The sequence below is a fragment of the Neovison vison genome, chromosome 8, assembly GCF_020171115.1.
Source record: "Neovison vison isolate M4711 chromosome 8, ASM_NN_V1, whole genome shotgun sequence".
Classification (NCBI taxonomy): Eukaryota; Metazoa; Chordata; class Mammalia; order Carnivora; family Mustelidae; genus Neogale; species Neogale vison.
In genome coordinates, this window is record NC_058098.1 from 27,110,722 (window position 1) to 27,128,334 (window position 17,613).

The following is a 17,613-nucleotide window of genomic DNA, read 5'->3' on the forward strand; positions in this document are numbered from 1 at the left end:
TTAATTGTTTTGGTGGAACATTTCACTTTAAGCACAGTTTAGCTCCCGTGCTGAATTCTTTCTGAACTAAGTATAAAACACCAGATTTTGAAAACATTAGTATGAAAAAAAATTATAGTATCTCATTAATAAATTTTTTATTATTTGTTGAAGTGATAGTATGCTAGATATATTGGATTAAATAGAATACATTATTAAAATTAATTTCACCCAGGGTGCCTGGGTATCTCAGTTGGTTGAGTGTCCCATGATTGATTTCAGATCAGGTAATGGTCTCAGGGTTGTGAGATCGAGCTCCCTGTCAGGTTCCACGCTTAGTGGGGAGTTGGCCTGAGATTCTCTCTCTCCTTCTCCCTCTGCCCCTCCCTGCCTTATGTGCATGCATGCTGTGTGTCTCTCTCTCAAATAAATAAATACATTTTTTTAAAAAGTAATTTCTTTGTGTTCTTCTTTAATGCATGACTAGAAGATTTGAAACTACATGTGCGGCTTGTATTTTATGTTCTATTGGTCTAGAGAACTGGGATTTGACACCCTCAACACTGACAAAGCCCACCCCCAACCCCGGACGGCTATACCCTAGGTACAGTTCCAGAAGCCTCATCCACCAGCCCAGGTGAAGGCAGCTGGGTTGCAAAAGTTGTAAAATGTCCCTGGACATTGTGATCACTGGAGTTAGCTGCCCCAGCAAATCTCAGATCTGCTTCATACTACAAGCTGGGTGCTCTTGGGTAAGCCCCTTACTTTCACTCTTCTGTAGAACAGAGGTCATAGTGCCTATCTCATGGTTCCTTAAGTGCCTCAGGGCCTTTGCACTTACTTTTCCTGTGTCCGTTCAGATCTTTGCTCCTCTCACCTGCCTCTTCCTTAAGATCGTAGTGTAAACATCACCTTCTGGGTAAGCCCTCATGAAAATAGACACTCCTCAGTCATATCTGATAGAGGACAAATCTATCCTATTCAAATCAATCCTATCTCTTTATTCAAGAAAATACATGACGTTAGTTTTATTTTTTTTAAGATTTTATTTATTTATTTCACAGAGATCACAAGTAGGCAGAGAGACAGACGGAGAGAGGGGGAAGCAGGGTCCCCGCTGAGCAGAGAGCCCAACATGAGGCTGGATCCCAGGATCCTGGGATCATGACCTGAGACAAAGGCAGAGGCTTTAACCCACTGAGTCACCAGGCGCCCCATGACATCAGTTTTAAATGATCTTGATTATTTATTAATTGAATTTTATTATAAAATCAGTTATTGATTTTATTTTTGTGATAATGGTCTGTCTTCCCACTGATTTATGAGACCTGAGAGGGCAGGGATGGGTCAATCTTGTCACTGCCGAGTCCCCAGCATTCAGAACATGGTCTGACACAGCATGAACCAAGTTAGGAATGTCTGAACAAACCCAGCACAGTGCTGGTTTCATAGAGAAGTTCAGAAAACAACCAACCCCACCTTTCTTTGTCCCCTATCGCTCTGGGATTTTCCACTTGAATCTAGATGTCCTGGTGTAGAAAATGAGTTCATTAGTCCCTCCCTGACAGGGGAGTCTCCAGGGCTAAATGAGATCCCAGAACACCTTGGTGAGCCCTGAAGATCCTGAACACAGGTGAGTTGGTCCCTGGGGCTCCAGAACCTGAGAAACAAAGGTAACCACCTATGTTTCATCCAACCTCTGCCTGAAGGAGTTATTTTTGGATCCTGGTGCCTTCAGACAGGAAGACCTAAAAGGGATTTCCCAGGAAAGTGCTGGACCCCTAGGGCTTCATAGGGATGCTTCACCAAATAGCAAGTGGCCCCAGGGCCTCCTAGGCTTGGGGTAAAATCCCTGTTTTAGGTGCCTTCCCCTCTCCGAGCCTCCATTCTATTTACTGAGCACTTAGAATGTCCACATAGTTCTTAGCATTTTGTCCCAGCAAACCTCTTACGAAGTGAGACTCCTATAAGCCCATTTTACAGAGCAGGACCTTGAGCTCCAGGAGGCTTTGAAGTAGCTTTCCTGAGGTTGCCCACTGCGTCTGTGCAAAGGTGGGAGGCTGCACTGCCTCTATCCAATGAACACTTTGAAGTCTGCCCGACCTCAGGCCTCCCCAGGCGACCATGCTAGCTCTTTGGCGCTGGAGTCAGCTCCTAAGTCTGCAGTGTTTGCAGAGCTCCTGGCCTGCTTTCCCAGTGCTGGGCCTTAGGCTACCCCTTAGTAGGACTGGTGAGCGGAGCTTCCTGATAGCCCAGGGTCCTCCTAAAGTTCATAAGTCAATGGTTTATAAACAGTAAAGCACCCGGAAACTGTCACGGTTTGCTTTTTTTCTCCCCTGCATCCTCGGAGGGAGGATGTTCTTCCTATTTCACATACGGGGAAACTGAGGCTCAGAAAAGTAAACTGCTCTTTCCAAGGTGATCGGGAGAGCCAGTAGAGGGTGTCTGAGCGGGGCTGGTGAGGGAGGAGGTTGAGCCCAGACACCGCCGGAGGACCCGCGAGGGGAGAGGGGCGGGGCGGGGCGCGCTGGGGCGGTGACCCCAGGGGCGGAGCCCGGGGGATGGTGCAATCCCCGGCCCAAGCGCAACAGGCAGCAGCAGATTAGCACAGGTTTGCATCACCCGGGCCGGGACCGGAGCCGGCGCTGGCGCCGGGAGACACTCGCCGCGGAAGCGCCGGGAGACACCCACACGTGTCTGGCTGCCAGGGGCCGAGGTCCCGGGTCCCGAGCTCGGTCGCTTCGCAGCGGGGTCCCGGCCACGTAGGAGTGCCCCGGCGACTCTGGACCCTGCAGCACGCCCCGGGCAAGGTATCCAGCGGACCCCGAGAGGGGCCGGGGCCGGGAGCCGGCGAGTGGGAGGGTGAGCCCTGGCGAAGGTGGCGGCGGTATCCGAGGGGTGGAAGGAGGTGGGGACAGAGGTGTGGGAGTGTCGCCCCGAGCAGTGAGTGTGGGGCGGGGGACGCGTGTGTGCGAGGGGCCTGTGGAAGTGGTGGTGGGGGGGTGGGTGTTGGGGACTCTGCAGGGTCTGTGTCGCTGTAGGCTGAGCCTGCGGGGCGGGGTGGGGGGATGTGTGTCGGCAGGCGGTGCGACCTGTGGGGAGCGCTGCGTACTTGGTGGCAGGTGTCGGCCGAGCCGGGGACACGGCTGGGGCCGGGCTGGGGTGCCCCGGGGGGGTTCGGGGCGAGTGGAAGCGAGGATGCCCCGCGCGAGGTGCGGGCCCCGGGAACGCACGGAGCGCCGGCCGCAGGTGTGCACTTGGCGCTGTGGCTTCGGGTCGCAAGTTGTACTGTGCGCGCGTGTGTTTTGTCCCTGAGGACCCTGGAGTGTGCGGGGCGGGGGCCCACACCTTCCCCTTCTCGCAGCCCTGCGACCTAGCCTCCTTCCCTTGCATCTCCCCCTCCCGCCGCTCCGTTTCCGCTGAATCCTCTGCCTCCAGGCACCCGCCGCCCGTCGCTTCCGCTCCCACGGGAGGAACCTGGCTGGGGGAGGCGGGGCGAAGCCGCCGAGGGGGATGGGGCACGTGTCAGACCGTGCAGGTGACCTTACTGTTATCAGTCATGCAGTGGGGTGCGTGATCGTTGGGAGAGCAATGTGTGCGGATGCCTGGTATACTTGCCCACGGAGGATGAGGTGTGTGTCACTTGATGAAGGCCATGCCCCTCTCTTCCCTTGAGGTTGGTTTCTCAGCTAGCTGGCTGGGACGAACTGGGGTTTTGAGGGGTGTGTGCGCACCTGTCTGCTCTGGGTTCTGTGAGTGTGTGTTTGGTATGACCTGCCTGTTCCCCCAGAGGTGTCGGGAAAGGGCGAGAAGTAGATATGAGGGACTACCTCCAACCTACAGTGGAGATTTTAGTCCCCACAGTGTGGCCTGCGAAGTCCATTGCTCAGTTAGTCCACCTGCTGCTGGAGCTTATCCCAGGCCCTACCAGCCTCTGAGACCTGGATACAAAAGTAGCCTGGAGTGCTGCCATGGGGGGAGGGGGGGAGACCATCCCAGGGACAGTCCCCAGAAGAGCACTGCAGCACCTTCCGCCTTGAATAGTGGTAGCAATGGACCGACGGTGACCATTTTCGGACCCCCACCCCCCGCAACAGGGTCACTCTGAATTATTTGAGTTTTCGTTTCATGTTTCATCGTTGTAAAAATCCTATGGGCTTGGCATGCCGCTCCCACTTGACGGATGAGGGGCTGAGACTGGGGGAGACTGCAGGACTTGCCCAGAGCTACCCAGCCAGGAAAGGTGTGAGCCAGGACTAGAACCCAGGCATATCTGTCTACAGCCACCTGCTGTTGCATCCTTACCGCACTGGGATTATGGCCTTTCATTCAGTGTGGGGGTCTCCCTCCTGAGACAGCTCATGTGCGGTAGTCCATGATGTTTAACCAGCCCCCTGCTGCTGGCTATTTGGGGGTGTTTCCTGCCTTTTGCTATTAGATACAAGGCTCTCCTGAACAGCCCTTCATGTGTTTAAGATTTTGGCGAGCATTTTAATGGGAGAAGAAATTCCCAGAAGTGGGATACCCAGTTAAGGGTACGTACATTTGTCAGTTCAGTGCAGACTGCCAGGTCCCCCTCTGTAACAGCGTGGGAAGAGGGGGGCCACTGAACTGCCTCCCTTCAGTGCTTTTTCCCTTTCTTTGTAGATGCGAGCCACCCCTCTGGCAGCTCCTGAGGGCGCCCTCTCCAGGAGAAAGCGGTTGGAGTTGGACAATGACCTAGACACAGAGTGTCCCACCCGCAAACAAGCTCGAAGGGGGCCCCAGCCCCAGCTGCCTCCCTGCCTGCTGCCTCTGAGCCCACCCCCTGCTCCAGCCCGGGCTCTCACTGTGACCACTGCCTCCCGGCTTGGGCCCTATGTCCTCCTGAAGCCCGAGGAAGGTGGCCAGGCCTACCGTGCCCTGCACTGCCCCACTGGCACTGAGTACACCTGCAAGGTAGGTCTTCTGGGGTCACTCCCCGCCCCACCCCCGGCATCACAGGGGCCTAGAAAGGGCCTTTGCTCCAGAGGATTGTCAGGGAGGAGGCGTCCGTTGGGTTACTTTGTTCCTGTGTTTATTGGGGAAGCAGCCAGTGAGCCCCCAGTCCAGTGTTAGGCTTGGCCTGGGCTGAGACCAGAGGGCTAAACTGACATACCCAGCCCTGGGGAATGCACAGTATAAGCCCATAGTATGATACATGCCAGAGGGGTGGGGTTTAGGGGCTGTGGGAGCACAGAGCGGGAGGCTCCAGTGTGTTCAAGGGAGATGTCAGAAAAGGCTGAGCAGAAGTTAGCCAGGAAGAAGTGAGAGAATGGAGATCTAGGCAGGGGAGGCAGCAGTGCAGGGGCCTAGAGGAGCAGGAGCAAGCGAGCCATCGGGGAGTTCAAAGGACTTCACCATGGCCAGAGTGGAGAGGCGCAGGAGATGAGGGCTGCCCGCCACCGGTTGTGAAAGCATAAGAAAGGAGCTCACACTGGGCTGGGGGGGACTTTGGGGGCGCTGAAGGTATTTGCACGTGGGAAGGATAAGTTCGGGTAGACGTCAGAACTCCTTCCCGGGAGGGAAGGACTTGGAGGTCATTGGGCCTACCCTGTGACCATTTCACAGATGGGAAGACTGGGGTCAAGAAGGAAGGGCCAAGCACGAAAACTCATTGTATTGGGCCTGGCTCCTAGGGTGAAGGCCAGGGTTCTTGGCAGAAATCAGGAAATGGGCAGGGTCAGGCCCACGGGACATTGGCAGGTCGTTGCCTAAAAAGACAGAAGTGAAGAACTACAATAATAGGTATTCACTGTGCACCGGGTACTACGTTGATGGCTTAGTGTGTGTAATCTCTTCCTATCTTCACACAGTCCATGAGGTAGCTACTATTATTGGCCCATTTTGCAGATAGAAGATACTGAGGCTCATAAAACTATGGTCACAGAGCCAGGGGTTGTCAGAGGTGAGACTGAGCCCAGGGCTGTGGCCCCATGCTAGGACATAGGTTTCAGACACAGCAGGGTGCCTTTGCTCCTGGTGGTCAGGGTAAGGAAGATACAGAAGACCCAGCTATACAGGAGACTGGAAGAAGAGGGCCTGAGTCCCTTTAGGAATGCATAGAGAAGCAGGTGGACCGAAGACTCCTCCTGGGAGCAGTTGCAACTGGCTTCTGCTGCGGGGGTGGTGCAGTAGGCAGAGGGGTAGAGGCAGACCTATGGCTTTACCTGGGCTCTGGGCTGCCCCCTGCAGGTACCCAGTGCTCTGCCCCAGGTGCTCTAAGGAACCCCTGAAGTCTGGCTCCTTTTCCTGCAACATTACAGGTTTTCTTCTGTTCCTACTGGGGAGAGGAATCCATGACCAAAGCAGGCTCAAGCCAGAAGCACCATGCTTTCTCATGGCCCCAGTTACTCAGAAACATTTAGGGGGGTCTCCTGGCACGTGCTTATCCCCATGCTAGCGGGAGCCTTGGGGCTGCCATTTTCACATCGCCTTCTCTGCTCAGTGTGTAGAATGATCACCGTCCTGTCTGTAGATTATCACCTATTCATTCATTCATTCATTCATTCAACAAATGTTCACTGAGCACCCTACGCACCATACACCAGGCTATGGGTTCCAAGAGTTCTGTTGTCATCAGGCTGATGCTCTAGTGGAGGACATGGGCAGGAAACAAGGGAATAAGTAAAATACAGCACAAGGGAAGGCTGATCCTGGGCCAGGTGATCCTAAAAAAGGGAAAGCCAGGAGCTGGGAGAGAGGGGGACAGGGACCATGGGGGAGCAGGTGATTTCAGCCCAGGACTCACTCTCCAAGGACGTGACATGTGAGCAGTGACTTATGTGAGCTGGGGGAGCCGGCCAGGTCACTTTCCCAGTATGGAGTTTAGACCTTTTTCAACTAGGTGCCCCCTTCCTTTTGTTTTTTGTTTTTAAGATTTTATTTATTTATTTGATAGAGGGAGAGAGGGAACACAAGCAGGGGGAGTAGGAGAGGGAGAAGCAGGCTTCCTGCTGAACAGGGAACCCTACATGCGGCTCCAACCCAGGACACTGGGATTGTGACCTGGGCCAAAGGCAGATGTCCAACGACTGATCCACGGTGGGGGTGGGAGGGTGGCAGCGACAGGACGGCTGCTTGCTGCCAGAACACCCAGCCCAGCGCCTAGCACACAGTACTGCCTAAACGCTTGGCTCTGACTGTTTCCCAGGCCCGGCCAGCACCCCCCACCCCCACCCCCATTGGCACCTGTGCTCATGCCAAGCCCCCCCCCCCCCCCGCACAGGTGTACCCGGTCCGCGAGGCCACGGCGGTGCTGGAGCCCTACTGGCGGCTGCCTCCGCGAGGACACGTGGCCCGGCCCACCGACGTCCTGGCAGGCCCCCGCCACTTGTACACCTTCTTCCGGCGGTCCCACGGGGACATGCACAGCCTGGTGCGCCGCCGCCACCGCCTCCCGGAGCCCGAAGCCGCCGCGCTCTTCCGCCAGATGGCCGCCGCCCTGGCTCACTGTCACCAGCACGGGCTGGTCCTGCGCGATCTCAAGCTGCGGCGCTTTGTCTTCACCGACCACGAGAGGTGAGTGTGGTCCCGCAGACCCTCCTCACGGACATACCTAAGAGATGGGCCATGATGGGGAAAGTGAGGCCCACGAAGTCAAAGGAACTTACACAAAGAAATGGAGAAGCCCCAACTGGCTCCTCGGCCTGGTTCCCCGGAAAAGCTTGGCTCAGGGCGAGTGAAAGCCCCCTGGGCTGCGGCACTGCGTCTGTGACAGTCACTAATAGACAACAGTGATGAAGAGCTTGGCTGTGCTGTGTGACTCGGTGGGGGGCTTACAAAGATGAGGTGGGCACTGTGCTTGTTCCCATAGGCAGGGGGGAGGAAACAGGCCCAGAGAAGTCGAGTTACCCCCAAGATTCCACAGTGAAATCGTTAGTACAGCTGGGACTCGAATCCAGATGTGACCCTGAGCTTGAGAGGCAGGAGGCCTGGCTGCCCAGAGCTGCTGACTCTGGGTGACTCAGGGTCTCTGGACCTTAGTTTTCCCACTGGTGGGGGAAAGGCCTGGACTGTGATGATGTTTCCAGGAAACCAGGGCCACAGACAACAAGCCACAAGGGGCCCTGAGGTTCCTCACATGGGAACTTGCCTGTGAAATGGAATCCGGGATCTTGGAGGGAGGGAACAGAGGGGGACCTGGCATGCTTTCCCCTCCTCCAGACTCCTGGGGGGTGAGCAGAGTGTGTCGGGGAGCACGGCAAGCCAGTCAGGTCCACATGAACAGCCATCGGAGCATGGATTACGTGGCATGATTTGTGTGTGTGTGTGTGTGTGTGTGTTTTGGGGGAAGGAGGCCGACCTCATTGCACATATTGTTTTATTTATTTTTTAAAATAATCTCTGCACTCAACATGGGGAATCAAACTCACGACCCCAAGATCAAGAGTCACATGCTTTTCCAACTGAGCCAGCCAGGTGCCCACCTCCCACTGCGCATCTTAAACTTTTTGAAATACTTTTAGATTTTCAGAAAAGTTCCAAAAATTGGTGCCTGGATAGCTCGGTGGGTTAAGCCTCTGCCTTCAGCTCAGGTCATATCTCAGGGTCCTGGGATCAAGCCCCACATCGGGCTCTCTGCTCAGCAGGGAGCCTGCTTCCTCCTTTTTCTCTGCCTGCCTCTCTGCCTATTTGTGATCTCTCTCTCTCTCTCTCTCTGTCAAATAAATAAACAAATAATCCTTTAAAAAAAAAGAGAACTTCCAAGAATAGGGCAGGTTACTGTATCTCTTTCATCTACTTCCCTTAATGTTACTTCTCACATAGGCACAGAACAAGTATCAAAACTAAAAAACCAGGGCTCCTAGGTGGCTCAGTTGGTTAAGCGTCCGACTCTTGGTTTCTCAGGTCATGATCTCAGGGTCGTGAGATGGAGCCCAGCGTGGGGCAGGGTGTGAAGCCTGCTTAAGATTTTTTCTCCTTCTCTCGCTTTCTCTCTCTCTCTCTCTTTCTCTCCTACCCTCCCTCCCTCTTTTTTTTCTCTCAAAAAACAAAACAAAACACCAAAAAACTAAGAAATTAATCTTGGTCCAGTACTATTCACTAAATCATGGATTGATTCCGATTTCAATAGCTTCCCACTAATACCAGTTTTCTCGCCAGGATCCAATCTAGGACCCCAGCCTATGTTCAGTTGTCCTGTCTCCTTAGTCTCCTCCAGTCTGAAACCTTCCCTTAGTCGTTCCTTGTCCTCCTTGACTTTGACACTTTGCAAGAGCACCAGTCAGTTATTTTAGACATTGCCCCTCAACTTGGATGTGATGGATGTTTTTCTCATGGTGATGTTGTGCATTTTGGGCAACAGTATCATCAGGAAGGCTGTCTGGGTGACTCAGTCAGTTGGGTGTCCAACTCTTGGTTTTGGCTCGGGTCCTGATCTTGGGGTCTTGAGATGGAGCCGTGCGTGGAGCCCCATGTAGGGCTCTGCATGCAGTGCTGAGTCTACTTGAGATTCTCTCTCCCTCTCTCCCAACTCACACATGCATGTGCACCCTTTGTCTCTCAAATAAATAAATAAAATATTAAAAAAAAAAAAAAAAGAGTACCACAAGAATGATAGGCTCTTCTCAGCACACCGTGTCAGGAGACATGTGATGTTAACCCCAGTTATTTGGTTAAGATGGTGTCTGCCAAGTTTCTCCACTGTACGGTTCCTGATTTACTGTTTCTAGTTACTAAATACCTTGTGTGTGTTGATGGGGGGGCATCACCTGGGTGGCTCAGTCGGTTTAAGCCTCCAACTCTTGATTTCTGCTCAGGTCATCATCTCAGGGTGATGAGATTGAACCCCATGTCAGTCTCCGCATTCAGTGGGTGTCTGCTTCTCTCCCCCTCCTGTGCCCCTCTCCCTACTAGAGCTCCTTCTAAAATAAAAATAAAATAAAGTCTTTAAACACACATACATATACATGTACTTCGAGGCTGTGTGTGAAAATACAGTTTCTCCTCAAACTTGCCAGAGCATTTTCGTTGGGCCTTTGCCTTGCCCCTAGCAGTTACTATTGTGATGCTGACCTCAGAGTGATTTTTCTAGTTCCTTCTGTCCTTCTACATTTTATATGAAAATGAACATGCCTTTAGTAAGAAGTAGAATATAAATTTTATAATGATGTTTAAGCTAATACACAGCTTCAAATACTTTTTTTTTTAAAGATTTTATTTATTTATTCGACAGACAGAGATTACAAGTAGACAGAGAGGCAGGCAGAGAGAGAGGAAGGGAAGAAGGCTCCCCGCTGAGCGGAGAGCCCGAAGCAGGGCTTGATTCCAAGACCCTGGGATCATGACCCGAGCCGAAGGCAGAGGCTTTAACCCACTGAGCCACCCAGGTGCCCCTTCAAATAATTTTTTACCTAGGCTGAGTAGCATTACCCGCAGACCTCCCAAGGTGAGAAAGTGCTTCCTTGTCTTTTTAAAGCAGTTTGAGAAGCACTTGTTGTAGAATGTTTGTAGAAGAAGGCTGGTGGAGACAGACCTGGCTTCGAGTCTTGGTTCTTCTTACTACCTGCTCTTTGGCCTTGAGCAATGGCTTTACCTGCCTGAACCTTGATTTTCTCAAATGCCAGCAGGCACCCAAGAAGTGGTGTCATAGGATAATCTTAATAGCAGTGGTAATAAAAAAAAAAAAAATGGCATTGGTAGCAGAATGGTTATACTTAAGTAACGTAGAATGTTCTGTGGGAATTGTTTAAGGTGGAAGTTGCAAATGGCTGGCTACACACACTTTTTTTTTCTTTGTGCCACATACATGTTCGTTTTTTTTTAATTGAGATTGGCTGCCGACATCTCAAAAATTGGGATTTTTCACTGACATGATTTCTGGTTTCTCTTGGGGAAAAATGGGAACACAGGACCCCCTTGGGAATGGTGAGTGGTTCATAGCAGTAGCTCTGGGTGGGTGAGAGCTGGGGTTCACCTTTCCAGCCCTGTGCCCCGTGGCTCTAAATGGCATCTTCCTCACAGGTTATGTGAGGATGAAATGAGATGAACCAGGTAATGAGCTTAGCTCTGGGTCGGGTTCCCCGGGAACACTGCAGAACATTGATGGTAATGTTGTTAGTGGTGCCCTTTTTAGACGGGGCTTGTGCTGAGGTGTTTGGCGTGGTCCCCACTTCTGATTTCTCTCACTTTATTACCTGCCTGGACCCTAATTTGCCTCTGGTTTAAGAGAGGCTCAGTGGCCTCGGCCCCCTCAGCCCCCTCCCCGAGGGGCTGTTGGGAAATGTGCTCTTCTCAGAATCCTAGTTCACCCTCAGTTGCTCTGTGTCCTTGAGAAATGACTCAACATCTCTGAGCCTGCGCCGCCTCATGTGTAAAATGCCATCAACCAACCCGTCTCACAGGACAGGCTCAAGGCTGCCAAATGCGGCAGGCTTTCAGGAAGTGGGTCCCATTAAGGGTGAGAGTGTGCAGGGGGGGCATGGGGTTTCCCACGGGAGCTGACCCCTCTGTCTCTCTCCCCCTGCCACAGGACAAAGCTGGTGCTGGAGAACCTGGAGGACGCCTGTGTGCTGACGGGACCCGACGACTCCCTCTGGGACAAGCACGCGTGTCCGGCCTACGTGGGACCGGAGATCCTCAGCTCCAGGGCCTGCTACTCGGGCAAGGCCGCTGACGTGTGGAGCCTGGGCGTGGCGCTCTTCACCATGCTGGCTGGCCACTACCCCTTCCAGGACTCAGAGCCTGTCCTGCTCTTTGGCAAGATCCGCCGCGGTGCCTTTGCCCTGCCGCAGGGCCTCTCGGCCGCTGCCCGCTGCCTGGTCCGCTGCCTCCTTCGACGGGAGCCGGCAGAGCGGCTCACAGCCACGGGCATCCTGCTGCACCCCTGGCTGCGGGAGAACCCGATCCCCTCAGCTCCATCCCGACCCCGCCTCTGGGAGGCTGACCAGGTGGTCCCCGAAGGGCCGGGGTTGGAGGAGGCTGAGGAAGAGGAGGGAGGAGGAGCAGTGGGTCTGTATGGCTAGGTTGCCTTAGACTCTGAGCCGCAAACAGTGGACCGAGTTTGGAGTGTCCCCAAGCTCTCTCCTGCCTTTTTTGCACTGAGCCAAACCTTAGTGCCTTCTACAAGAGAGAAGGGAAGAGGCGTGTGTGGACTGTGCTGTCCGCTCACCTGTGTGGTTCCTCATACCTGCGCACACAGGCCCGTGCATTTAACACATCCTTCTTGGGGGTTCACTGTGTGCCAAACCCTGTTCTGGGTGCTGGGAACACAGCAGTGAAGGAAAGGCAAACTCTTGCTCCCAGAGCTCCCCACACTTCTCCACGCCCACAGGTCAGTGTCCACACGGGGCCCTCTCCATACAGGTGTCAGCACCCACTTGAGCTGGTGCCTAGGCCCTTCTGACCTGGGACAGTCCCTCTCACAAACTGCTGTGCCAAAGGCTCCAGGCCTCTCCCTCACAACTCAGGACTCCAGACCCCAAGCCGTGGTGGGATCTGTGCTCCCAGCAGCTCTGCCTTCTCCATCCAGGCCTGAGCCCAGGATTCGGGCTGGAGGCTCACTAGTTCAAACTGTGAGGCTGGTCCTCATCTAACTCAAGGAGTGCTTTGGAATGAGGGTCCATGTCTGTCCACCTCTGGCCAAGCACCAGAGTTTGGGGTCAGAGGAGGGTTTTGGATGCCATAAGAATATATTTTTGGATGGGTTTTGGATGCCATAAGAATATATTTTTACCTTTTGCCTAATAAAGGAGTTATGAGATATTTTAATGTCTGCTGGACATTTGTTTGAGCCTCTCCTCCCCATCTCTTACCAGTTTTCCTTGCCCCGTGGCAAGGCCAGAGGCTTGTGGTGTGTGAGCTCAGATTTCCTGCAGCCCAGCGGGTTTTGTGCACGCCCTCTGTTCCTTCTGGAGGCACTGGTGTCTCTGTTAGGGTACTTTTTGGCTGCAAGTAACTGAAACTCTGGGCCAGAGTGGAAAGAAGGAGATTTCACACAAAGCAAGAAATCAAGAGGGGCTGGCTGATTGAGCTCTCAGAGCTGTCAGCAAGGACTGGCTCCCCAGGCTCATTCTGTCTCTGCTGTTGTCCCTGGTGACTATGGACACAATGGCCACAGCTGTCCCATGACCAGAGAAAGCCAGAGGGGGTGAATTTGTAGCCCCAGAGGACTAAGTCCTCTGGAGTCAGGCTGCCACTCACTGGCTGACCCTCAAGTGTCTTAACTGCTCTGTTGTATACCTCAGCTTACCCTCTATACAATGAGGGCAACAGTGCCCACCAACTCACGAGAGCTGAATGAGTTTTTTCCTGGAAAGCATTTAAACCCTCAATAAAGGTTAACTGTTACTATCACCCATAGAACTCTTTCTGGGGATGGGGAAAACTTTCCCAGAAGCCCTCTTAGCGGACATTTGCACAGATTTCCTTGGCCAGGGCTGAGTCACATGTCCTTTCTTGACCAGTCACCAGCAGGGAAATGAGGGTACCTGAATTAACCATGAGTGGGTACAGCCTCCCTGAGGCTCCTGCTTCATGTGGGAGGGGGAGCTTCACCTCAGCAAAATCAAATTCTAGGAGGAGGTAATGGGAGAAAGCATGAGAACAGAGGTGTGCTGGTTAGGGTTATGGCTGGCTGCAGACAGGTGAGGGAGGCTGTCCAAGATCATCCAGCCACCAGCCTGCAAATGGACAGATCAGTCAGGCTGGCCGAGATCAGAAAACTTGCCACAGGTTCGTGAACTAAATAAAGAGATCTTTGTTTTAAGCCTCTGAGTTTTAGGGTGTTTTGTTACACAGCAAAAGCTAACTGATAGATGGACAAGTCAGCTTCCTCTCTCTGCAGCCAGGATTGCCATGGACAGGGCCCCAAGCTTGCTTCTTTCCCTTCCCAGCTTCCAAAGGACAGTTGGAACCACACAAATGAATAGTCCCAGTTCCCTCACTGAGTGTCCTCTCTGGTACCAGTGGAGTGAGGGGAAGGGGCACAAACTCATATAAAATGGGGGTGCCCAGTGGCAGGTACTCTGCTAACTTTTTATCTACATTACATGGCAGGACTTGTTTGATTCTCATGCAACTCTTTAAGAGGAATGTGCTTGTCATCTTACAGGTAAGAAAAATGTGGTTTAGATTAGAGAGCAGAAGACTCAGCCAAGACCACACAACAAAGAAAAAGACCCAGTTTTGCCTTGAAGCAGGAACTTTCTTTTTTTTTTAAAGATTTTATTTATTTATTTGAGAGAGAGAGTGAGAAAGCACAAGCAGAGGGGTAGGGGGAGAGGGAGAAATAGATTCCCCGCTGAGCAGGGAGCCTGATGCAGGGCTCAATCCCAGGACCCTGAGATGGTGACCTGAGCCGAAGGCAGACGATTAACCGACTGAGTCACCCAGGGACTTCGTGAAGCAGGAACGTTTGACAATGTGGCTCAGAGGCAGCCGCATAAGAACTGGCACAGAAAAATGCAAAATCCACTCCCACCAAATAATGCATGTGGCCACACCCTGGATGCAGTCAGTGAGGACTTTCATGTTCCATTTATATTCATATAATGATCATTGTAAACGTTTTACAATCAACTGGGATACATGTATATTATTGCAAATGAGGGACTATAGGAAAAAAATTTTTTTAAATTGTATTTATTTATTTGACACACAGAGAGGGATCACAAGTAGGCAGAGAGGCAGCCGGGGGTGGAGTGGGGCGGGAGGGAGGGGAAGCAGGCTCTTTGCTAAGCTTTGAGCCCGGTGCAGAGCTCTATTCCAGGACCCTGAGACCATGACCTGAGCCAGGCAGAGGCTTAACCCACTGAGCCACCCAGACGGCCAGGACCATTAGAAATTTTAATTGAGGGGGACACCTGGGTGGCTCAGTGGGTTAAAGCCTCTGCCTTCGGCTCAGGTCATGATCCCAGGGTCCTGGGATTGAGCCCCACATCGGGTTCTCTGCTCCACGGTGAGCCTGCTTCCTCCTCTCTCTCTGCCTGCCTCTCTGCCTACTTGTGAGCTCTCTGTCAAATAAATAAATAAAATCTTAAAAAAAAAAAAAGGAAAGAAATTTAATTGAGGTTTTTCTCTGTAACTGGGAGCTAAACACAAAAGATAATATTGTGGCCTGCCCCATTATTATTCGCTTTCGCAATTCAACCACTATTATGAATGGAGGCTATGGGCCAGGCACGGAGCCAGATGGGCGCGAATGTGGTCCCTCCGCTCAAGGACTCAGCCTAATAGAGAAGCCAGATGTTAAACAGGTAAGCACCCATTAAGAAGCTAATAACCAGGCGCACCTGGGTGGCTCAGTTGGTTAAGCGGCTACATTCTGCCCAGGTCGTGATCTCAGTCGTGGGTCGGGTCCCACATGGTCTGGCTCCCTGCTCAGCAGGGGGTCTGCTTCTCCCTCTCTCTCTTCGCCCTCCTCCCCCATGCTCGGTCTCTCAATGAAATAAATAAAATCTTGAAAAAAGAGAGAGAGAGAGAAAAACTAATTACCGCTGTGGTAACTAAGTTCTTTGTTGCTAAGGTGGGAGTTATCAAATATTCCAGGTGCTCCCCTACCGGCCCCCCAAGTCACGTGATCAGTTCCGACCAATGAATAGTGTGTGTGCATAGCCCTTCTGGGCTGAGGTCATTGAGAGCTGGTGAACTTACACCCCTCTCGCAGGCACCTTGAGGCCACAGTTCCCCTTGCTACAAGACCGAGGAGGAGGACCGCCAGATCCACACTGGATTTTACTGAGCAAGAAACTAAGCTTCCTGGGTGATGTCTTTGTGAGTCGGGGTGTGTCTGTTGGGCCGTTAGGTTTAATGACCATGATTAAGGAAAATTTGCCCCAGAAGAGGGGAGGAAATTTCTCTCCGTCAGGAACTAGGCTGTAGCAGTCTTGGCTGCATTACTAACAAAAACTCAGTGGTCCCTGCTTCTGTGGGTCAGCAGTGTGGGCTGGGCTCGGGCTGGGCTGGCTCACTCACAGGGTAGCGGGCAGCCCCCTCTAGAAGGGCGCCCAGCTTCACTCCTGGCTGTGTGTCCTGCTCTGACATTGTCAGTCAGCAGGCTCCAAAAAGGCAGGGCTGGGTAGCTCCCCTCTGTTCCCCCAGGTCTCTCTCCAGCAGGCTTAGCTGCAGCCCCCTCACCTGGTGGTCTTGGGTTTCAGAAAGCAGCAAGAAAGGGCAGATGCGAATGTGGAGCTATGCTGGTGTCACACCCGCAAAAGTCCCATTGGCCAAAGCATGTCACACAGCCAGATTTGGGAGGTGGGAAAAAAAATTCTCCCTCTGGATGAGAAGAGCTGAAAATGATTTATGGCTTTTTTAAAAATGTTTTATTTATTTGATAGAGATCACAAGTAGACAGAAAGGCAGGCAGAGAGAGGGGGAAGCAGGCTCCCCATCGAGCAGAGAGCCTGATGTGGGGCTCGATCCCAGGACCCTGAGATCATGACCCGAGCTGAAGGCAGACGCTTAACGACTGGAGCCACCCAGGTGCCCCTACACTTACTTATTTTAACGGGCAGCATGAGATCTACTTGATCGAAGATGTTGACCACTGTGTACCCAAAACTGACGCTGCAGGCTGTGGTCCCTGAATAAATTTCTGGGTGTCTCTGGGTCTCCCCCTGTTCCCCTGTTCTCTGCTTGGCTAAGCCCCATCCGGCCTTTGAGCCCGGACCTGGAGACTGTGACAGTGGGCCAGCCCTCCCTCCCCTGCGCCTGCCTGTGCAGCCTGAAGAAAAGAGCCTAGATGTAGTGGGTCGGTCCCCTGGGTGTTTGTTTACAAAGCTGATCCCTGACCTCTCCTGACCTGTGAGTCAGACTTCGTGCACTCGTGCATCTTAGCAAACTCCCTGGGAGATGCTTCCGAGCATCTGATTTGGAGAACCTCTGTATTCTGGAAAAATCCTGACTCCTTGGGGGAACTCAGAGCTCACTTCAGCTCTTCGCTGAGCTTGCTTGACCCCAGCCCAGGTATAAAATGTGTATAAGTTCCACCTGACCAGGATGCCAGGATGGGCTCAGAGGTCTGAGAGGTCCCTATCAGGGGTCAGATCTGAGCTACCATGCCTGTTGTACTGACTTTACCTCTCCCCTCACCTGGCTCTGGTTCTTCTTACCACTTAGCCCCACCTGGTAGGACATTCTATCTTTCTTGTTTGCAGGAGTTACAGAAGGCCAGGGACTATGTTTTGTTCATAACAGTCTCCCCCTAGAACAGTGCCTGGCACCCAGAGCTGCTCAATTAAATGTTTGTTGAATGACTAAATAAAAGCGGTTGCTATGCAGATCCTACATGGCTAGAACAAAGCAGGACACTTGTTAGGGAAGGTTAATGTTTACTGAGCATAAATCACATGCCAGGCATGGTTCTAAGCACTGTCTGTCCTGTCTCATTTGACATGTGTTAGCCAGCCTCTACTGTGGCCCCCATGATCCTTGACACGTGGGATTCATGCCCTTGTGTAGTTCCCTCCTACCCTGAGCTGGGTTAATGGGGGTAACAAATACGATGCTGTGAAAATGATGAAATATGACTTTTTTTTTCGGTAGCAGTCCTTAAGTAGTGTATTATGTCTTCAAGACACAATAATGTCAACTCTTATCTAAGAGAAGAATCTTTCAGACCAAGGAACCATCATCCTGATGAGTGGCCCATTTGTCATTTTCTTTTCCTTCTTT

At 52.4% G+C, this 17,613-nt stretch overlaps 1 protein-coding gene across 2 annotated transcripts; it reads left to right on the forward strand.

Moving 5' to 3' along the window:
- Positions 1-1,594: 1,594 nt before the first annotated feature.
- On the forward strand, positions 1,595-12,702 carry TRIB3 (tribbles pseudokinase 3). 2 transcript variants are annotated; one of them, XM_044262360.1, is made up of 4 exons: positions 1,595-1,612; positions 4,627-4,917; positions 7,226-7,518; positions 11,471-12,702. In XM_044262360.1, the coding sequence occupies exons 2-4, from the start codon at positions 4,627-4,629 to the stop codon at positions 11,961-11,963; spliced, it is 1,077 nt and encodes a 358-aa protein (XP_044118295.1). In that variant the 5' UTR covers positions 1,595-1,612; the 3' UTR covers positions 11,964-12,702. The 2 variants fall into 2 exon arrangements, with proteins under 2 accessions (XP_044118295.1, XP_044118294.1); XM_044262359.1 differs by lacking the exon at positions 1,595-1,612 and adding an exon at positions 2,584-2,789.
- The last annotated feature ends 4,911 nt before the right edge of the window (positions 12,703-17,613 follow it).